We start from the raw sequence: 23,771 nt of genomic DNA, 5'->3' as shown, positions 1-23,771 counted from the left end.
GAAAAGGTTGAGAACCACTGTTCACAATGGAGCTTATTTCTTACCTCTAGATGCGTCTGTGGCATGGGGACTCCTCAGAAAGTCGGGCACATCTTTCTGCCAGGCGTCCGTCACGGCAGACTTGAAGACGACCCTGCTGCCCAGGTCCTGTACGGGTCGGTAGTTGTTTCTCAGGTATTCCACAGATTTGACGTGGTCCTGCTGCTCCGTGGTGAAGATGGAATAGAATGCTTCCAGCTAGAAGAGTAAATAAAAATGGTAAATGGTGCATTTATATAGCACTTTTATACAAAGCGCCTTACAGAGATTGTGCATTACATTCATCCATTCATACACACAGTATTTTGTTTGTTATTTTACGGCAAACTTTTACTTGACACTTAGTTATCGCAACATTCTGAATACAGAGTTTACAATAGGTCATAAAGTATACTGGTTCACGAGTTGCGTTCAAAGCCGCATTCATAGAATGGCGTTTCAGAATTCAGATAACTGCACAGTGAAAAATATTCTTTTACTAGATGTGTCTGTTTATTATACTTTAACCACTTGTAAGCCCTATTCTATACTTAGTCGTACGATGGTGTTGTGACTCCTGTCGGCGGAAATAGCCAATCTACAAGCTCACAAAAACACATCACATGTTGTGAGCTTGTAGATCTATTCTCACCATTGTTTAAAAATGATTGCCTATTATGACACGTCCAAAATAGCCATTCAGGTTGAAAGTAGTCAATAATAATGCATGCAGACATCTGCTTGCAAGTAGCAGCACAGAGCAGACCATGTGCAAAAAAAGATGTATTGTCCAGGCACCAGCAGGGAGAGAACATTAACCCATCAAGACCTGGAACGCATCTGTGTCACTTTTTGACTTGAGTTAAAAAAAACATTATTTTACACTTTGGCTAGTCAAAAATAGCAGATATACAAGCTCATAGCGCGGCACCGAGTGCCGCGCCACGAGCTTGTAGATCTGCTATTTTTGAAAAAAATCGAGAAAATGAGTGCAAATTAATATATTTATATTCTTTTTAACTCAAATATTTGCTTCTGGGGGTCCCTGGAACAGAATATTTTGAGATGGAGGTCCGCAGTCAAATACATATCATTTTGGGGGTCCGGAATTCATAAGTATTTTCAGAAAACTGTTAGGATTTATTAGAAGACAGATTAATTTAGAATCGGCTTCAGGTCTTAATGGGTTAAACAGTGTTCTTGGGTGCCAGCAAGGGTGTAACTTTTCAATGGGGCAAATCTGTGCCTATCGATTGCTTTGAGTGATCTCCTGCAGCGCGTGGTAATGACTGCACATTACAGATGGCCTGGAATCAATGTGTCCTACGGGTGCTTGGAGAAATGAATTACAGGTTCATAAAAGTCTATCTGTGCACGTCACAAACATTGTAGTGTAGTGGTCAATATCCTTTCGCGGCGGCAGAAGCCAATTCAGAAGAAAGGATTTGTCTCCCGCAAAGCTTATGGAAATTGCACTGGAGCTTCACAAATGTCTTTAGCGCCGAACACTCTCGAGGAAGCGGGGTGGATGCGTAACCCAAAGCCTTGTATGTCTAACAGATGCACGGAGGCCTGTGTATGGGCTCAGCAGATGCACAGTGCATGATTTGGCATACATTATCTCCCAACAGCGAGATCCCCCCAACCAGCTGGGAGGAAATTGTGTACAGTGAATAGGTGAGTGGTTGCTGGAATAGCTAATTTGCGCGGTGCATCCGACAGTAAATCGTTTTAGGGAACAATTCACCCCCAAAATAAATTTGCATCTGTCGCTGCAACAATCTCGGACAGTCAAAGCAATCAGCATCTCTCCACAGGAAACGCATCCACTAATCGTGTGTAATAGCCGGTCTCTGTTTGTGGACAAAGGCAGTTTAACCAATTAAGACCTGAAGCCCATTCTACATGTCTCCTAAATCCCAACAGTATTCTGAAAAAACGTATGTTTCCATGTCAGTGGTGCTCAATCTTTTTCATGTTAAGGACCCCCAAAATTATATGTATTTGGCCGCAGACCCCCATCTAAAAATATTTTGTTCCAGGAGGTCCCAGAAGCAAAGATTTGAGTTAGAAATGTTCGCTTTAAAAATACATATATATTCAAAGATTTGCACACATTTTCATGATTTTTCAAAAATAGCAGATCTACAAGCTCGTAGCGCGGCACTCGGTGCCGCGCTACGAGCTTGTATATCTGCTATTTTTGAACAGCCAAAGTGTAAAATAATGCTTTTTTAGCTCAAATCAAAAAATGACACAGACGCGTTCCAGATCTTAATGGGTTAAATGTAAAGACTTACAGTCACTGTCAGTGCATGACCAACAGCATGATGCATGCATCAGAGAAATGCACACACCCACCATCGTTCAAACGGGCCAGTAATTGGCAACACCGATCTGCTTAATCATCCACTATACAGGCAGTTAAGGTTTATGTGGAGGAGTGAGGGAGGTGAAGAGACAGGAAGAGGCGAGGCAGATGAGGGGGAAAATAGCTTATGCATAGACAATGGAAGGAGGCAAGCGATCTGCTGGCTATGTGCAAATGGGCACGATTGTGTGTGTGTGTGTGTGTGCGTGTGCATGCATGTGTGTTTAGAGGGAATTTAGCTTTAGTGTGGGTGTGTGTGTGGGTGTGTGTGTGCAGGGACGTGCACAGATAGACTCTAGGTGGTGCTAGAGCACCTGCCCTTTGCCCTCTTGACCAGAAGTGCCCTTTTGAAAAAAAGAGGGAAAAAAAGTTTTTTTTTCAGTTTATAGCAGGGGTCTTCAACAGGGGGTCCGGGACCCCTAGGGGGCCCTCAGAGTTACTACAGGGGGTCCGCCAAATCTTTATGTGATATGATTTTTCTTTTTACCGTAACCACTCGAAACCTAGCATCCCTTTTCTGAGGAGAACTTTAGCCAAAAATAGCAGATCTACAAGCCCACAACGCCTCGCAGCGCGAGGCGTTGTGGGCTTGTAGATCGGCTATTTTTGGCAAAGAGGTATAGGTGTAGAGGGAAAAAAGAGCAGACCAAGTAAACAAAAAAAAGTATAATTTACTTGAGCACCTGCCCCTCAAAATGTCTGTGCACGCCACTGTGAGTGTGTGAGTGTGTGTGTGTGTGTGTGTGCGTGTGCACGTGCAACTGTAAACATACCTGTGAGTATGATAGATACACCGGCCTGGAGAAGATGATCCACTCCACTACCTTGCTGCAGGGGGGTGTCGTGAGAGAGCCGGTGTATCGGTAATACGTTTCCAGCGACGATGGGAGCAAATCCCTCAGGATGAACGACCTGAGGAAGGTCTCCTTCTCTGCACGGGGGGGCAAACAGCAGGGGGGAGAGCAGACGAGAGAGTAAACCACTGTCTCTTCCGACAGCCAACACACAGTCAGGCACAGACCTTGTCACTCGCTTGATTTAAAAGAATCGCTCAAACTCCCCGCGAACCTTGAGTTACACTTTACAAGGTACTTTCATTCGGCTCAATCAAGTGACGTTTATGGCGCTGCCCTAAAAGCTTTATTGGAGGGATGATACTGGCAAGCATCTTAAAGTCTACCCCGCTGGCATCTGTTTGGCGACATCGCATCTGAGTGCTAAACTTTGAGAGAGGAGAGGGAAAGACAAATCATGATATAAATGCTTGCTTTGACAGCTAATCCATGATTTGACGGCACCGTAGCTTAGAGTTCTGGTTTGTGGTCAGAGAGAGAGAGATCCAAATAACAGATCCAAGGATCTGGTTGTGTTGTCTGTGAATCGGACTGTGAAAGATGATGTAGAACTAAACATTAACAAGGAGACGTCAATTTGCGATTTCCGCGGCAGATCGTGTCTGTTTATCTCCCGTGGAAACCTATGTAGTCTGGTGTTTAACCTGCACTAATAAGTGCTAAAGCCAGACTAAGCCCAGCATCAATCCCAATGCCATCAATCACATGCCCCATGTCCTTATCTAAAAAACAGAGTTGACAGTGCGGTCCACACACACACACACTGTGTCCTCACACAACACCGCTGACTTTTTGGGGAGTGGTTGTGTGTGTTTGACAGGCGAGCGAGGAGACCAAAAGCTGCTTGGCGTGCCTCATCTGTGCCCTCTGTGCCCGTTTCAGTATTCACCGCCTCTCTTCTCTCCTCCGTCTTCAGACAGTGTACGTGCCCTATCGCTCATGGGCCGCCCGACATGGTGACGGATGGATGGCTGCGGTTAACGAGCTAGTGGAAAACCCACCACCCTAACAGAGGCGGAGGCGGGCCGCGTTAAGCAGGCCAGCAGGAAGAGGCTCCATCACCCCCCGAAAAACAAACCGCACCCACACCAAAGCTCCCTTTCAGCAGCAGAGAGAGAGACGCCGTTTTCAGCACGAACCCCACCCACCCCCGCTCAACCAACGCTGAATGCAAAAGAGGAACCCATGTCACCGTTCTCTCTACATCACACGCACAATCACCAGGCCAGCCTCCATTAATCCATTAAGACCGGGAACGCATCTGTGTCATTTTTCTAGATTTATTTGGCCATTCAAAAATAGCGTGGCACCGAGTGCCGCACTACGAGCTTGTAGATCTGCTTGTAGATCTGCCCAAGAAAATTGAAAAATCGTTCACATTTGTGCAAATCTTCGAATGGGTATTTTTTTTAAAGCGAACATTTTTTTTTTTTGGGGGGGGGACAACATAGTTTGAGATGGGGGGGTCCACGGCCAAATGCATATCATGTTGGGTGGTCCTTGACATGAAAATGTTTGGGAACCACTGATATTATAGCAACATACGTTCAAAGATTTGAGATTTAAAAAAAAACGCTTTAAAAAGCATATTCAAAGATTTGCACACATTTTCACGATCTCTTTTTTTTGTTGTTGATAAATAGCAGATCTACAAGCTCATAGCGCGGCACTCTGTGCCGCGGCTGTGCTATGAGCTTGCAGATCTGCTATTTTTTAATAGCTAAAGATATCTTAAAGATGACACAGATGCGTTCCTGGTCCGAATGGTTTAAAGCCATCCCACCATTTCATCTTCGGGATCAGGGAGTTGAGATGCTAAATGGGAGAGCAGCCTCAATGAAGAAAAGTGCTCGGGTTCGTGAGATTTACCAGCCCAAGTAACGAGCGATCGGTTTATGGCCATATGCTTTTGGTTTATTCTCCTCCATTAACACATCCCCATCTATGTCAGTGGCGGGTTATAAAACAAGTCACACGTGTCCATGTAAACAGAACTGCCATGTTCCCCGGCCACAACAGGGTGGGGGTGGGGGGGGGGGGTGGTAATAGAGAAATGCTGAAAAACGATCTGCATAACGTCTTAGCGGTGACAAGGCATAATAATTCATGCTTTGCAGTGACACCCAGGCCATGCAGTGGCATCCGATGTGAGACAATACCTCATAAGGTAATAGTTTTAACTGCCAGCACTCTGACAGCTGTGGCCTATGGGAGTATACGTGGGACTATGTATGGGAGTCTGTGGGTTTGAAATGTGTTGACTAAATGAGGCGCAGATGCAAATAATTTGCTCATGTTTCATCTAGTGGGGGCTCCGTGGAGGGAGTGGTACTATCTTGCATTTTCTTTTTTTTTGCTTTCCTTTTGATGTGAAAAACTCGCAGTTCGCAGCTTGTCTTCATACTTTAATTTGGGGATTAAACATGAAAGCCAAGGTTAAGTGTCGTTAAAAGAGTTGAACGAATGACCAGATGAGGGTTCCATCCACGTCTTGCTTCCCACAGCAGGCAGGGAGGGGAAACTAGTCCTCAAATTAACCTCAGAAACATCCGAAAAGATACACCAACAACATGCTTAAGAGGTTTCCAGTTGGATCATTGCTTTTAGTAGTACAGTAAATAATAGAATAGATAAAGACTCACACATAATGACACAAGAATAATGTGTGTGTGGCAATGCATCTAACAATGGACACATTCAAGAGAAGGAAAATCATCAGACACTCTGAACTAAAACAAATCCCTACATCCACAAAATAGAGATTATGTTGGTGGTTCTCAACCTCTTCTGGACCCACTTGAACATTTCAAAAGCGTTCGCGGCCCCGGTCAGACGGGGCATGTTTGTGATGAACATGTTTATTTTAATAATCAATAAACCGATTGTGTTGCGGCTTGGATCAGGGGAACTAAAGTAGTACACTTTAAGTTGCTATTTATCACAATGAGGTTTTAAAGAAAAAATACCATGACTTTGTTTGTTTTTTGGGGCTTTTATGCCTTTATTTATAGCTTAGTGGAGATTGACAGGAAACAGGGAGAGAAAGATGGGGAGCGACATGCAGTAGAGATCATTGGGAACGGGACGTGAACCCGCGATGCACTTTCAGGCTACATAAAAGCCTAGGTGCCCGGACCGCTAGGCCAGCAGGCCAGTGCGACTTAGTTTTTTACATACAGTAGATATTTGAATATTAATCTTATATTGTCATTAAAATCGTAGTGTTTTTGCCAATTATTTAGGGGCCCACTAGTGATACCCTCGTGGCACACCAGTGGGCCCCAGCCCACAGGTTGAGAACCACTGTTCCAAGTACATTGTTTATTCTACTGTCACGTACCATGGTGCACCACTCTTTTCAATCCCTGGATGATGGGATCCACGGCTGGATTGTCTTTCTGCCCCAACTGCAGGAAACAGAAATAACAAAAAACTATGTGTCACCAAAGATAACACAATGCAGAAAATCACTAACAGCAGAAGAATATGACCAGATAACCATGAGCACAAATACAACATACTTTTTCTTTTTACACTTGAAGTGATGGAGTAATGGTCATTTACCAAAGTAGCATGACTGCAGTGTTGATTTTGACAGCAAATTTTGATTTAGTTTTAGTCCTAGTCTTTTGAATAAAATTCGGTTTAGTTTTTGTCATATTTTAGTCAACTAAAATGTTTTACTTTTAGTCTAGTTTTAGTCGACTAGATACAGTATAAGGTTTTAGTCGACTAAATATCATAAGATTTTAGTCAACTAAAATGTATTTTGGCGGTGCCTTGATTGCGTCGTAATGGCTGAATTTACACATGGTTGCGTGCTGAAAATAGACGATCTACAAGCTCACAACGCGACACGTTGTGAGCTTGTAGATCTACTATTTTCAGAGCGCAACACCTGAGCGCAACCAAACATAAAATGACTTGTCTTTTAGTTCTACTGGATCTCTTCTCCACTCGTCCCTCACTAACATTTTAGTCTAGTTTAAAATTTTTGACGAAATTGTCAATATATTTAGTCTTAGTTTTAGTCATCGTAGCTTAGTTTCTATTTAGTTTTTTATTTTGTTTTCGTCAGTGAAAAAAGCTAGTCATTTTTCGTCATAGTTTTAGTCGACGAAATCAACACTGCACGACTGTGTACAATGATCCTTCAAAATGGATTTAACCCTAGAAACCAGTCGGCCATCAGCTCTTGTTTACAGACAGACACCAGTGCTGTGGCTGTTGATTAGAATGACTGGCAGTTGTTTGCATCCCATACCTGCACAGCCTCACACTAATATTCCCAATGTCCTACTTAGAGACAAGACTGGACAAAACGGTGGTGGGACGCAGGGACCGATCCTCTTTTGCTCAACATTAATTTAGGTCAGACAGACGAGAATAATTGTGTGGGAGAGTGAATGCTGAATGTGGATAATATGAACACCTTAGAGGCCATTAACAGGCCCTCTGGGAGCACAAAAACAACCTCTCCTCATTGATTAGATATGGTAAATCTGTGCCAATGTGTTGTGCGTGTGTGTGTGTGCCCATTTAACCCATTAAGACCTGGAACGCATCCGTGTCATTTTTAGGTTTGAGCTAAAAAGCCAAATTCTACACTTTTGGCTATTCAAAAATAGCATATACAGCGCTATGAGCATGTAGATCTGCTATTTTTGAGAAATCGTGAACATTTGAGCAATTCTTCACGATTTTTCAAAAATAGCAGATATACAAGCTCATAGCGCGGCACCGAGTGCCGCGCTATGAGCTTGTAGATCTGCTATTTTTGAAAAATCATGAAAATGTGTGCAAAACTTTGAATATATATTCTTTTAAAGATATTTTTTTTAACTCAAATCTTTGCTTCTGGGGGGTCCCTGGAACAAAATATTTTGAGATGGGGGTCAGCGGCCAAATACATATCATTTTGGGGGTCCTTGACAAGAAAAAGTTTGAAAACCACTGATATAGAAACATACGTTTTTCAGAAAACCGTTTAGGATTTAGAAGACATTTTGCAGAATCGGAACCTCAGGTCTTAATGGGTTAAAAAACACCCTCGTGTTGCGTAAACTGCAATTCAGCGAATTGCGCACGGTGGTGCTAATTGCAGTAAGCGATAGGGCTGTCAGGACCCAGCGGAGGCATTTAGGTCCTCATACACACACGGTCCGTCACTGTCTGGATGAAGGCCTACATTAGGAACACCTGTGTCCCCATTCCAAGCGTTCCCCTGCTTTGAGAAATGACCCATGCCTATATACACTGATAAAGCTGAATATTACCATACAATGCCTACCTGTTATCGTTTGCAGGGGGTGTTGTGTGTAATAGAAACGGGAAGTATAGCAGAGAGCGTGAACCTGGACCTGCGCTATAGTAATTATTCCTTGGTTCATATACTGGGGAATAGCTCACGAAAAGGAAACGTCTGGCGAAACTGGGACAATTTGTGAGTGGTCATCAATTTTCATGGGGTTTGGGAGGGTTAAATGGTTTGTTTTAGATCAAAAAAAGTTTAGTTTTTTTAACCCATTAAGACCTGAAGCCGATTCTACAAAATGTCTCCTAAATCCCAACAGTATTCTGAAAAACGGATGTTTCTATATCAGTGGTGATGTTTTTCATGTCAAGGACCCCCAAAATTAGATGTATTTGGCCGGACACCCCACCTCAAAATATTTTGTTCCAGGGACCCCCAGAGGCAAAGATTTGAGTTAAAATGTTTGCTTTAAAAATATATATATATATTCAAAGATTTGCACACATTTTCACGATTTTTCAAAAAATAGCAGATCTACAAGCTCATAGCGCGGCACTCGGTGCCGCGCTATGAGCTTGTAGATCTGCTATTTTTAAATAGCCCAAAGTGTAAAATAATGTTTTTTTAGCTCAAATCTAAAGATGACACAGACGCGCTCCAGGTCTTAATGGTTTAATGCTACTGAGGTCAAAAGACACACAGAGCCGAGAACCGTTTTCAAAAAACAAAATTCATCATAATCACACCATCATATTACAGTTGCAATATAACCTACATACTAGGGGGAAAATATGAAGGTAAACACCAGTGACAATCGACAGCTATAAAAAACATTACGGCGCTGCACTTGGAAGCATTTTTCCACAACAGCGAGGACAGAGACGGGAGGACGACAACAATGAGGACATAGATGGTTGAAAACTCTTTGGGGACGAGACGGTGACGAGAAAGGAGGTTTATGGGGGATAGCAGCGGAGGAAGTGTTCGCTCTCTGATTGGGTTTCTCCTCTGCCATAATGGCTCCCCGGAGGACACCGGGGCCAACAGAGCAGCGCCTGCAGCTACTGCTTTCACTGCCGTACTGGTACTACTACTGTATGGGCTAATACAGAAGCCCATGTAATTGACCATATTCACACTGCGGCCATTTTGCTCTTACATCATGTGTATGAAGTAAGAGCAAAGTGATTGGGGTGTGAACATGGTGATCAATGCTGGAGGTGCAGGAAAACAGCAGTGGTGTAAAGTAACTAAGTACATTTACTAAAGTTCTGTACTTTTAGTTCTACTCCACTACATCTCAGTGGCAAATATTGTACTTTTACTCCATTGCAATTATTTGAACCCTTTAGTTACTAGTTACTTTGTAGATTTTGATTATTATTACAAAACATATATTAACCATTTCAGCCCTATATACATTTCGGGTATTTGCAAATAGCCGATCTACAAGCTCACACTTGTGAGCTTGTAGGTCTGTTATTTTCAAAAGATTTTTTACACATTTCATACATTTTAACACTTGTGAAATGGGAAATTCTGCATAATGAGTACTTTCTACTTTTGGTACTTTAAGTACATTTGATACCAATCCTTTTTTACTTTTTACTCAACTACATTTTTAATTCCGGACTTTTACTTAGAGTATTTCTACATTGCAGTATTGATACTTCTACTTAAGTAAAACATTTGAGTACATGTTCCACCACTGGAAAACAGAGAGAGAGAGAGAGAGAGTGTGTGTGTGTGTGTGTGTGTGTGTGTGTGTGTGTGTGTGTGTGTGTGTGTGTGTGTGTGTGTGTGTGTGTGTGTGTGTGTGTGTGTGTGTGTGTGTGTGTGTGTGTGTGTGTGTGTGTGTGTGTGTGTGTGTGTGTGTGTGTGTGTGTGTGTGTGTGTGTGTGTGTGTGTGTGTGCGTGCGTGCGTGCGTGCGTGCGTGCGTGCGTGCGTGCGTGCGTGCGTGCGTGCGTGCGTGCGTGCGTGCGTGCGTGCGTGCGTGCGTGCGTGCGTGCGTGCGTGCGTGCGTGCGTGCGTGCGTGCGTGCGTGCGTGCGTGCGTGCGTGCGTGCGTGCGTGCGTGCGTGCGTGCGTGCGTGCGTGCGTGCGTGCGTGCGTGCGTGCGTGCGTGCGTGCGAACAGAGGACAGGTAACTAGAGACCAGGAACAGAGCAGGCGTACGTGCGGCTCAAGAGAACAATCAATCACACACCGGCACACGCTTGAGTGACTGCTAGCTTCCTTGCCTTCTGGCAGTGGTGTACATTTACTCAAGTACAGTACTCTAAGTACAATTTCAAGGTACTTCCATTTCTTGATACTTTGTACTTCTGCTCGACCACGTCTCAGAATCAGATGTTGTACGTTTTTACTCCACTACATTTATCTGGCAGCTTTAGGTACTAGATACTTAGTTAGATTATTAATAATGAATCAAATTATTCATTAAAAACATTATTCAACATTCTTTTGAGAGTACAATAGCATTTATTGATCAATAATCGTATATGATGATATGAAGTGGTAATTCTTGATAACGAGTACTTTTACTTTTCTACTTTGACTTAAGTAATTTAGAAGGCAGGACCTTTATTCGTAAAACAAAGTATTGTGGTAAGTAATGCTACTTTTACTTAATTCCCAAAACCTGAGTACTTCTTCCACCAGTGGCCTTCAGGGCCTGGGGTCACATGCCCTGTCAGACCGTACCTCAAACAGACCGTACCTCAAAGAAGACCGCCATCGCAGCGATGACGCGTCGTTCCTTTATGGCGGCGGCGAGGCTGTCGAAGTCGTCCGAGTTGTACAGGTAGATCTGCATCTGTGAGGAGGGGGAACAAAGCACACAAAAAAACGGCCTCAGCCAGAGACTTGGGGAGAACTATACAGCAGCTCTCCTGTTATCCATCATTTAGACAAGGCTGCTACGGCAGATGAAAAGCTATTTCGAGGGCCACACCAAAAAAGAGGGGGGTTTATTTATCATACAACATAAATCGCCCATGATCTCTGTAAAGGACCTTTCTTGTTGCTCCCTCTCTCTCGTTAAGATCAATCTAAGTTAACTGAATGTGCTATTCCTGCATACTACTACTGTCCTTACTGTAATGATCATGTGGAGAGAGGGGAATTAATGTGGGATTACGGTCGTTTCATGCAGTGTGATCTAACAGCAGGACCTGCCTCTAATAGCAGCCACCAATTGCCTCTAATCAGTCATAACACACTCTCTGAATTTACAACGTCATTTGGGATACGCATAAGTTTAAGAGTGGATGCATCAGTTCTTGGCAGCGTACACACACACACACACACACACACACACACACACACACACACACACACACACTAGCACAGGATGTTGCTACTATATAATCAGTGGTTCTCAAAACATTTTCATGTCAAGAACCACCCAAAATGATATGTATTTGGCCTGGAATCAAGCCATCCAGGCTCCTGGTGAATCATGGCCATGCAACATTTGATTCTGTGTCAAAACATATTTGAAAACCGCAAAAGGAAAAGGGTATTTATTAGAAATAGTATATAAAATGATAATGTTCAAATATTTTTTTGGACACAAATGTCCTGTGTGTCAAATGTTTAATATCTAATAAGGGTCCAATTGGTTACCAACTCTCCATCATTTAGCTGGGGACCACCTGGAACCCCCTCAAGGACCACTGGTTGTCCCCGGACCACTGGTTGAGAACCACTGCCCTTATAGGGATGCTAGGGTTCATGAGGGTAAAGCTAATCAGCTTTGTCCTGAGCTGTTCTAACCGTGGTCTTTAACGGCACCAATTTGTTGTCTGCCTGAGAACTCAGCAAGACAAGGGCACCGGTCATCCATCACCATTCAAATGTTATTAACTACATTAGCCAATTAGCTTGCCCCCCCCTTCCCGACCCCCCCCCCCCCCCCCCCCCAGACTTCATTTACTCACTGAAGTTGGCACACATGACCCGCTCCTGTGGAGAGCACACTTGGCAAACTCCATTATTCAATTATCAAATACTTTCATGGCAATAAAAACAGCGCCTAGAACAGAGGACACGGCAATGAATAATCACAATGGCTTCGTTCTTCATTCAAGTATAATAAACTGTGGCCACTTCTATCACCAGAAGATATATAATCCATACAAAGAGTACACTATGCCCTCCAATACAGTGCTAAGACAGTGGATGGGTCTTCTCAGTGATCGTCAACCATTTCAATATCAAGATCCCCAGTTTGACTATGCATTAGGTCAGAGACACACTTTTTTTTTATCTCCTTAATCTCCATAATCTACACTGTAAAGTCCTCAGTGTTAATTTAACCCTGAGAGTGTTCTTGTTCTTGTTTATGTTCCGCCTGGTGGTGGTGGTGGTGGTGGTAGTGTTCTGTGTGGTTGTTCTGTTTTGTGTATATTTCTTGTAATCAAAAATTAAGACATTTCTATTATAATTTTTTTTCTCTTACAACTCAAACCAAAAGGACCCGTGTGGTTCCATTTGGTTCCCATTGAGAGTAAACAGTATTGTGAGGGTTATTGTATATTTACTGCTTATCATTTGTATTATTAAATCATGTACTGGTCCTCGGGTGAAAGGGGAGCAACAGCCATAAAAACAAGTACACAAGTACCCTAGGTGGGGTTGGCGAAAGGGCCTTTCTGTGTGGAGTTTGCGTGTTCTCCCCGTGTCCCCTAGGGTAGGTAACCTCACAAAAAAACATGCAGTAATCCTGGTCTCTATATACTGCCTCCGCCTGGTCAGCCGGGGCGCCTGATGGAGACCCTGTCAGGTGATAAGAAGCGGACTGCTAACTCCTCATGCGTTGAAGGAAGCACGAGCTCAGTTCGGGGCTCTCCCCAGGCTGGCAGTGGGAGAGTAGCGCCCATGATTACAAGCTTAGGCATTGGCACTGGGTGAAAAATGGGTTACAAAATCGTGGGATAAAAATTTAGGAAAATAAATAAAAAAATAAACAAGTAAGCCTTCCTTGCATTGCTGAACCGGAGAAAACTCGGGTCCAATGTTTGTGTCGGTCCCGTATGAGAGTGTTTCGTGTTGGCCAGTACATGCGTGCAATGTGTAGCTTTTGGCTTTTGCACTAAAAGCATGTACTTTCACCCCCCGAGAACATTATTCACAATCCACAGCACCGTATGCACACGCATGCCCCACTGTGGTGCGATTCATAATCCATGTATAATTAATCTAACCTCGGTGACATTCTAATATATTATTGTAACGGATCTCCCTGAGGCCTCCTGAGGGGGGGGAGAAAAAAATCACTCATTCATTTTTCATTGCGCTGTTTGAGAGAACAGGTGGTCCATCTATCGATTTCCCCCACTTCGCTCCTATACAGAAAAGACCATCAAGATTAACCCATTGAGACCTGAAGCCGATTTTACATGTCTCCTAAATCTCAACAGTATTCTGAAAAACGTATGTTTCTATATCAGTGGTGCTCAATCTTTTTCATGTCAAGGACCCCCAAAATTATATGTATTTGGCCGCGGACCCTCATCAAAATAGTTTGTTCCAGGGACCCCCCAGAAGCAAAGATTTGAGTTAAAAATGATCGCTTTAAAAATATATATATTAAAGATTTGCACACATTTTCAAGATTTAAAAAAAATAGCAGATCTACAAGCTTGTAGCGCGGCACTCGGTGCCGCGCTACGAGCTTGTAGATCTGCTATTTTTGAATAGCCCATAGTGTAAAATAATGCTTTTTAGCTCAAATCTAAAAATGACACAGTTCCAGGTCTTAATGGGTTAATGTCAAGCTCCGAGGAGCCACGAGGCCAAGCAGTTCATCGGCCCTTACATGAACGACGTGGTAGAAGTGGAGCAGCGCTGTGATTCCATTCTATGTATGCTTCTTCATGTCCATAAGTACGTATATTAATTCCATGCTTGCATGTGTTGAGCCAAGGCAAAAGTATCTGATTTGTATGCTGTCATTTCATACTCAAAGGCAACTCAAAGTGCTTTACGTAAAGGCATAATACATAATTAATAATAATGAATAAAGGGCAAATTTGAAGTGTAGCTTTACTTTTCGTACTTGGTCATGTTGCCATAATACTAGCTCTTTTAACCCATTAAGACCTGAAGCCGATTCTACAAATGTCTCCTAAATCCCAACAGTATTCTGAAAAACGTATGTTTCTACATGGTGCTGGTGGCTCAATCTTTTTCATGTCAAGGACCCCCAAAATGATATGCGTTTGGCCGCCGACCCCCATCTCAACATATTTAGTTCCAGGGACCTCCATGAAGCAAAGATTTGAGTTAAAAATGTTCGCTTTAAAAATATATATATTCAAAGATTTGCACCCATTTTCAGGATTTTTTAAAAAATAGCAGATCTACAAGCTCATGGCGCGGCACTCGGTGCCGCGCTATGAGCTTGTATATCTGCTATTTTTGAATAGCCAAAGGGTAAAATAATGCTTTTTTAGCTCAAATCAAGAAGTGACACAGATGCGTTCCAGGTCTTAATGGGTTAATTTCTACTGTACATTGACCTTGGAACCATAATATGGTTCGCATCAAAGGCGTTCGCATTCACTATATTATAGTGAATGCGAACGCCTTTGACCACAAACTTTTGATGCGTGTGTCCAGATTCAATAACACTGTGCTTCACTAAGGCGGATTGCACGTGTTTTGCACTGCAGGTGCGTGAGTTAAAAGTGCACTGCAAAAAGCACTCGTCTCCAAAAGTCTAAACACACCTGCTGGTAGAAGGCCAGTTGACAACACCAGGGGTCCCAACGAGCACCGCGGGTCTACTCTGCAGTGATCCCCCCCTCAACAATAAATCCAATTCTCAGACCAAGAGCACACATTTACGCCAATGGATCAGCTCCCCTAATTTGCATTCATTTGCATTCTATGCTGGCATCCACGAGAACAAACATCCAGCCCAGAGGATGGCCTCAGCCAGTAAATGGATAATGCGGTGAAAGCCAGGCTGACAAGCTGTCGGAGCCGTTTGGAGGTGTAACACAGAGGCACAGAGAATTAACAACATGTCTGATTCTGACTATTGTTTTTTTGTTTGTTTGTTTTTGAGTGGTGCCAACCACTCCTATATCTGAATTTGTCTGTGTGTCCGTCCGTATGTCCAATAAACAAACATTGATGACAACATCAATACGAGGCTCATCAAAGGCACCACTCTCTTCACACAGGGTGTGATCTTTTTTTACCTAAGTCAGCATCCTTTATCTAGGTGAATAAACACATGTTGGCTGGGCTTATTCGATTTTCCTTGTGACTAAACGCGTCAAAACTAGCACTTTATATTGCTATTTACATTTATAACAGTTCATCCAAATAGCCACAGTTCATGGGACTTACCTGTGGCTTTAAACTTTCCCTAAATGTTAACTTGTATTTGCATTTTCTTTCATTTTGTTTTTGCTTTATTTTAGTTTTTAGTTTTGTTCTTGTTTGTGTTGGGCCTGGTGGTGGTGTTCTGTGTGGTTGTTCTGTTTTGTGTATATTTGATGTAATCAAAAATTAAGACATTTCTATTATAGATTTTTTTCTCTTACAACTCAATTTATTATGATAGGACAATAATGACTAATTTCATCACATCATAAACAATCAATCAGTCAGTGTATTAGGGTAATATTATCAGTGTATTATTATGCCATGAAAGATCACCATCTTTTTATTTCGGTTATAATTCCATCCCACACTCCTCTCAAATGAAAACTCAAGGTAAAAACATAGGTTGATTGGCTTGAAGTTGACCTGACTACAGGCGACAGCAAAGCGCCGATTGAACTTTTGGAGTCGGCTCCTCACCAAGACTCTTTAAAGTCTGGCAGCAAATCAAATGAAAATACACTATACACCTGGCAGATGACCCCCAAGCCTCCAGACCCCTGCTGTTGTAAGCCCGGCCCGGAGGCCAGGTGTATTTAGCCCTCAGGAAATTAATGCAAATGAGCTTGTAGTGCACAAAAGCTACCGGGAGAAGCTCTGCGCTGGTAAAGAGCGCGTATAGCCATCAACCGCAAGGGCAAATTGCGTACTTCAACTTCAAGGCTAATTCAACAAAGCTGATGGCAAATGAGAGAATCAGCTACACGTGCCTATAAAAGTGGCCCTGCAATTCAGTTCATACAACTGCATAATGGAATGGACACTTAAACGTTATCTTCAGATTATTTCAGCCTCAGAGAGTTGAGATAGAGACACTTAAGCAAGGAATATCCACTCCCTTGGTTTGCCTTACTTATGTCTGTGCTTTTCAGCAATAATAGCCACCATTGCTTGAGTAGCCCTGACTGGATTCTTACCTTGCCCTTTAAAAGATTTTAATTTACGTAACATTAGTTTGAAGGCTTTAAGTCACAATGGATTGATAAATAGGAGTAGACAATTTCCATTTGTATGGCTTACAACTGTGGGTATTGGTATCCTCCCAGTGCACGGGGTAAACAGTCTGCATTTCTATAGTGCCTTTATCCAAAGCGCTTAACAATGTGTATTACATTCACCCACATTCATACACCAACGGTAAAAGGTCTGCATTTCTACAGCAGTGCAGTTTATCCAAAGCACTTTACAATGAGCATTACATTCACCCATTTACACACACACATGAAAAATGTATGTATGTTTCTATATCAGTGGTGCTCAAACTTTTTCATCTCAAGGACCCCCAAAATTATATGTATTTGGCCGCGGACCCCCATCTCAAAATATTTTGTTCCAGGGACCCCCAGAAGCAAAGATTTGAGTTAAAAATGTTTGCTTAAAAATATATATATATATATATATTCAAAGATTTGCAGACATTTTCATGATTTTTCAAAAGTAGCAGATCTACAGGCTTGTAGCGCGGCACTTGATGCCGCGCTTTGAGCTTGTATATCTGCTATTTTTGAATAGCCAAAGTGTAAAATAATGCTTTTTAGCTCAAATCAAAAAGTGACACATTCACACACCAACCTGCTCATGGAGAGCAGCTTGGGGTTCAGTGTCTTGCTCAAAGCCACTTTGACACGAAGCCAGGCGGAGCCAGGGATTGAACCAGGAACCGTACGGCTTCCCAGACGGCCACTCTAGTGAATGTCATGGCAAGCCATTAAGCCCACGTGGTCATTTACACACTGTGCATACACACCTTAACCCATTAAGACCTGGAACGCATCTGTGTCCTTTTTAGATTTCTTTGGCTATTTTTGGAAAAAAAATGTGTGCAAATCTTTGAATATATATTTTGTAAAGCGAACATTTTTGACTCTCTTACAACTTCTGGGGATCCCTGGAACAAAACATTTTGAGATGGGGTCCACGGCTATATCATTTTTTGAGAACCACTGATATTATAGCAAACATGTTTTTTCAAAAAACTGTTAGGATTTAGAAGACATTTGTAGAATCCCCCAGAAGCAAAGATTTGAGTTACAAAAAGATTTGCACACATTTTCATGATTTTTCAAAAATAGCAGACATACAAGCTCATAGCGCGGCACTCGGTGCCGCGCTATGAGCTTGTAGATCTGCTTTTTTTGAATAGCCCCAAAGAAATCTTAAAATGAGACGCAGATGCGTCCCTGGTCTTAATGGGTTAAGTGGCTCAAACACTTACTGTTTCCAGCAGGCCTAAATGTTTTCTGTAATAAGTAGAACGTATTTCAGGGGATAAATGTGACTCACACTGTATATGGAGTGGAGAGATAATTAGATAGCAGATTGCAAAACAGCCTCTGTTTAGTAGAGACAAATAAGCCCTGGAGCTAAGCCTCCAAGGTCATGATGCTTCAAGCCCTCGGAGAAGAACTAAACATACACACACACAAGAATCACAAGGAAACAATGATCAGGCGTTGGATTCACAACATTCGCACATAATTACAGTTGTACGCGTCGCGTACAATGTGGCATTTACATTATATGAAGTCAAACATGATCTAAATGATCATTAGAGCATGATACTGTGATATGAAATGATTCACTCGATTGTTATCCCTTTGGGGCACATCATTTGTATACACACACGTGTGCGTGAGTGTGTGGTGACGGTCGCGATTGAAATAATCTATTAACCCATTGAGACCTGAAGCCGATTCTACATGTCTCCTAAATCTCAACAGTATTCTGAAAAACGTATGTTTCTATATCAGTGGTGCTCAATCTTTTTCATGTCAAGGACCCCCAAAATTATATGCATTTGGCCGCGGACCCCCATCAAAATATCTTGTTCCAGGGACCCCCAGAAGCAAAGATTTGAGTTAAAAATGTTTGCTTTAAAAATATATATATTCAAAGATTTGCACACATTTTCACGATTTTTCAAAAATAGCAGATCTACAAGCTCGTAGCGCGGCACTCGGTGCCGCGCTATGAGCTTGTATATCTGCTATTTTTGAATAGCCCAAAGTGTAAAATAATGCTTTTTAGCTTAAATCTAAAAATGACACAGTTCCAGGTCTCAAAGGGTTAATTATGTAAGCCTCTATTAATTATGTAATCATAGGTCGTACAGAAAATAATTTCACCGGTTTGTTCTTCATTTACAAAAGGTGGTTGGGAAGTAACTTTCACATTCCAAATTGATCACGCATGAGCCGGGAGAAGGAAGGTTATACTTTGTTGTACAACGGTGTCGCCCGCAGAAAATAGCCAATCTACAAGCTCATAATGAGTCCTGGCTGCGACACGTTGTGAGCTTGTAGATCTGCTTGTAGATCTACTTCAGTTGCCATTCTCTCAAGTGTCGAATATAAGGCCCATTTTATACTCTAACGTACTTGCACATGTAAGCAAATTTTGCGAACAGATAGTCAAAAGTCTCAAACAGATGCGAGTTCAGGGTCGTGCGCCTTGAACCGACTGATGTTTTCCCTTCACATCCGCCTGATTCTGGTTTTATTCAATAATTATGTAACTGGTATTTGAGCAGCATTTTCATTACGCGTGAGCCACCATAACGATCACGCACGGCTATGAATATTTATAGCTTCCATCGCAAGTGAATTGGAAATGATTAATCTCACTTTCCAGCCATTATATTTGATCATCGTACATATTCATATTCTATACGCTACGCGACAGGAAATGTGCCGGGTTGGGAGAATTACATCTCCAACGTGCCACAAGGCACAATGTTTTCGTGGTATGCTTTAACCCATTGAGACCTGGAACTGTGTCATTTTTTGATTTGAGCTAAAAAGCATTATTTTACACTTTGGGCTATTCAAAAATAGCAGATATACAAGCTCATAGCGCGGCACCGAGTGCCGCGCTATGAGCTTGTAGATCTGCTATTTTTGAAAAATCGTGAAAATGTGTGCAAATCTTTGAATATATATATATTTTTAAAGTGAACATTTTTAACTCAAATCTTTTCTTCTGGGGGTCCCTGGAACAAGATATTTTGATGGGGGTCCGCGGCCAAATACATATCATTTTGGGGGTCCTTGACATGAAAAAGATTGAGCACCACTGATATAGAAACATAGGTTTTTCAGAAAACTGTTGAGATTTAGGAGACATGTAGAATCGGCTTGAGGCCTCAATGGGTTAACAAGTTTGTTTTGTCGCTGTGCAAGTGTGCATTAATATTAACATTTAACACCTCATTGAGATGCAGGTCAGACTGGGGAGGTTGACGAGTAGCCCACCATGGGTTTCAATAGGTTGTTAATGTCTTTTGTTTTGTACAGTAGTGAGAGATGGCAGCGAGGGAATCGGACTGAGGGTGGCTGTTCTACAGATACATAATGGTCATGAGTACGGTATTATATATCAAATAAATCTAATTTATTTTTGTGGATTGTTGTCACAGACCATCATGATTCATCATGATTTGTGTGCGTGGGGATCTCATTTTAAACAAGCTTAGTGCTTTATGAGCCTTCCAGTTTAGTAGACCTTGTATTGTGAATGTGTACTTCCATGTACTGTTGTTCTCATGTCTTACTAAGTAAAGTACAGTAATCAATCAATCAATCAAACCATCACTGAATGGTCAGCGGACCACCAAAAGGGTCAACGGACCCAGTGTTGGGGACCCCTGATTTATGGTTCATTATTTCTGAGGCTCTCTGGAATGTCAATATTATCTCTTGAATAAAAGGGTAACTTGGTTCAAGTAGGTTTCCTGTGTGAATATATGAATGTGTGCTTTCTTTAATGGCAGTGAGAGGTACAGTATAAGCTGGCTGCATACTTCAAAAGAGGTCAGATTTCTTTTGTCTTGTCAAAACCCGAAGTTCTCTGCTGACAAAAATACTCGATGTGGCTCCGCTCTGAGTGGGGAACGTTAGACCCAGCGCACTGTACACAGCGCAGGAAGCGGTTATTTTGCCACCTTGATCTCCACTGTTTATTTCCATCATCCACTGACGCATGTGCCCTAGCCTCCCGGCCCGGCTTTGTTCCGCCACTGTAACCTCCTCAGCCAACCTCTCTTGAAAAGTGTCCATGGTACATTGATGACAGATTACGGAAATAAAACAAATCATGTGCAACTTGAGTTTCTGACCAATCACACACACACACACACACACACACACACACACACACACACACACACACACACACACACACACACACACACACACACACACACACACACACACACACGCTTGCCTTCAGTGATGTTCAGCTAGTCCAGTGGTTTTCAGTCAACCCTTTTCATATCAAGGTCCATTATTTATTCGGCATTTGAGCCACGGACCACCGTTTTGATGAGATTTAGCCTCTCAGATCCAAGACTTAGAATATTTTGTTATTGTTGGATGAGATTGTGTACACAATTCAATGCTGCATTGATGTGAAACCAGTAGGAGCGATTACAGGCAAAATAACAATTCTTTAATGAAGTAATGCAGATATTTAACAATAATTTAACTCTTGAGAGCGTAAAATGAAACCAAATGGACCCGTAAGGGTCCATTTGGTTTCATTTTACGCTCTCAAGAGTTAAAGATCTATGAGGGTCCATTTGCTTACCAACAGTCCATTTAGCTGAGGACCACCTGGAACGCCCTCAAGGACCACTGGTGGTCCCCGGACCACTGGTTGAGAACCACTGAGCAAGTCACTGAATTAATTTGTTTGTTTTCTCCGCAACTACGTCATTTTGTTGGTATTACTGTATGCTGCTGCTGCTGCAGCCTGCAGTGTGGAAGGCATTCTTTCTCCCATCAAAGTGGCACTTCCTGTCTCTGAGCCAATGTCTCAGGTCAAGGGATGTTTCCCTGTGGTCTCACTTACTGCAACTCAATCACTGCCAAAAGTCAAGCCAATTCTATCCCCCGCTCAATGTGCTAAACAGGATGGCTGGTAAAGGAAGAGGGGGGGGGGGTTGTCCATCCTTCAGTTTCTCCTCTGTTCATCATTTCAATGAGACACTTCAAATGAGGCCTGACAATTCACCGGGCTTCCTTTCCAGGCAAATGTCAAAGCTATTTACTGAAGACTCCAGAGTACATTAGTCGCCAACACAAGCCACAAACAAACTAACAAATCACAGACATATGCACACACAGTCACCATGTTCTGTTTTTACGATGCGGCTCTGAAAGAGGAAAGCGGCCTATAAGAGGGTCTGTCTTGTGTGTTGTGTGTATTGTGTGTACATTATGTGTTTGTCCGGAGATAATCTCGCAATCTGCTGGACTGATCAGCACACAATGCAATTTTAACAGTGGTGGAAAGTAACTAAGAACATTTACTCAAGTACTGTACTTAAACACAATTTTGAGGTACATTTACTTAACTGAAGTATTTCCAATTTTTCCAATACTTTTACTTCTACTTCACTACATCTCAGAGGCAAATATTATACTTTTACTCCACTACAATTCGGCCAGAAAAAGTGACCAAATATAGAGTCATTAAGGCATAGATATGTCATAGATGGCCGAGGTCACAGCCATCACAGGAAGCCATGATGTTATTGCACCTATATTGGAATGTACTGTACATATTGGAACATGTACAATAAACAAAACAAAAAGGTAATCAGCAGTAATCAAAAACAAATTATGCTGCAATTCAAATCACTTCCTGTAATTAACTTGCAGGAATAAATGCTATAGGCCAGGCCAAAGACCCTCACATCCAAATCATATTTACTATGTTGTGTCTCATTTGCGTGTACTTACTGAAGGTCTCTACACAGCAGATTGTTTCACAAAATGAAATCCAATGGGGACAGCACCGCTATCAATACACACTAGTGAGCACTATGTTTTATGCATATCATCCGATGTCCTCTAACACTTGGTTGAACACAAAACGATGTGCAAAAACTCTAATTATGATGCTGTTCAGCATCAACATCCTGTCTTTAGGGACGGCTCCAAAGAACAAGGCTAGTATATAATACAGACACATGGCTGCATGTTTATAGATAGGGAAGAGAGGAGTGGTAAAGGTCTTGTTCATGTTAAGGCCACTGTGGACAGATCTACTACACCAGGGAAGAGAGGAGTGGTGTTCATGTTAACCCATTCAATCCGCCAACGCATACTGTGTCATTTTAGATTCTGAGCTATAACCATTATTTCATACTTTAGGCTATTCAAAAATAGCCTGTATACAACAAGCTTGTAGATCTGCTATTTTTTTGCACAGCACGGGGCTTACAGTACACAGGGTACATAGACAAGGTTATAAGTTAACTAAACGCTATTTAGACCATTCAGTTTTGTGTATTAACCAGTCTAATTTAATGACAATGAATAGTTAAAACAACGGCAGCACCAGTGCACCACTGACTGCCGTCACGTCAGCAACATCTATAATCAATACTGTAGCTAGATTGATTGATTGGAGCTTCTGCAGTGCGCCCCTGTTGTAGAGCCCTCGAGAGTACCGTAAGTCTCACCTAGAGCCACCACCTGTCTAGGCTGACTAGAATATACAGACGAGACATTGACATGTGACCTCTTCACACTTTTCTTCGCTTTACCTGAAAAGCATCCCCCCCCCCCTTTGTCGTGCCTGATTTGCCTAGTGTGAAAAGAGGCCAATTCACACCAGGCACCATTTGACACTTGGCAAATTTCCCCCTTTGTTTGTGACAAGGCTTGGACAATTCACTGATGTTTCACTGAAGTGCCAATGGCGGGGTCTCTGAAACTTCGGAACGTCACATCTGTACCAGTATTCTAGTATTTACAGAAGCAGAAAGAGGGGGAGGAACAATAAAGTTCCATATGTTTACAGAACTAGGCACTCAGGCTGAACATGGCTGGACAAGGCAACCAGAGAGCTTATATCCCTCTCTGCCCCCCCT

The 23,771-nt window shown here is 42.4% G+C and overlaps 1 protein-coding gene across 2 annotated transcripts in view; it reads right to left on the bottom strand.

Moving 5' to 3' along the window:
* The window catches only part of LOC311048356 (receptor-type tyrosine-protein phosphatase gamma-like), a 141,152-nt gene that overhangs the window by 43,771 nt on the left and 73,610 nt on the right, over positions 1-23,771 (bottom strand). For both annotated transcript variants that reach the window (XM_084061603.1, XM_084061604.1), the window contains exons 5-8: positions 11,217-11,312; positions 6,584-6,650; positions 3,163-3,320; positions 45-237 (exon numbers count right to left, since the gene is read on the bottom strand). In XM_084061603.1, the coding sequence (XP_083917729.1) occupies positions 45-237; positions 3,163-3,320; positions 6,584-6,650; positions 11,217-11,312 (514 nt within the window). The remainder of the gene's footprint in view (positions 1-44; positions 238-3,162; positions 3,321-6,583; positions 6,651-11,216; positions 11,313-23,771) is intronic.

The sequence above is a fragment of the Gymnoscopelus microlampas genome, assembly GCF_963454915.1.
Source record: "Gymnoscopelus microlampas genome assembly, chromosome: 7".
Classification (NCBI taxonomy): domain Eukaryota; kingdom Metazoa; phylum Chordata; class Actinopteri; order Myctophiformes; family Myctophidae; genus Gymnoscopelus; species Gymnoscopelus microlampas.
The sequence above is the reverse complement of the archived record's forward strand: the minus strand, read 5'-3'. Positions and strand labels throughout refer to the sequence as shown.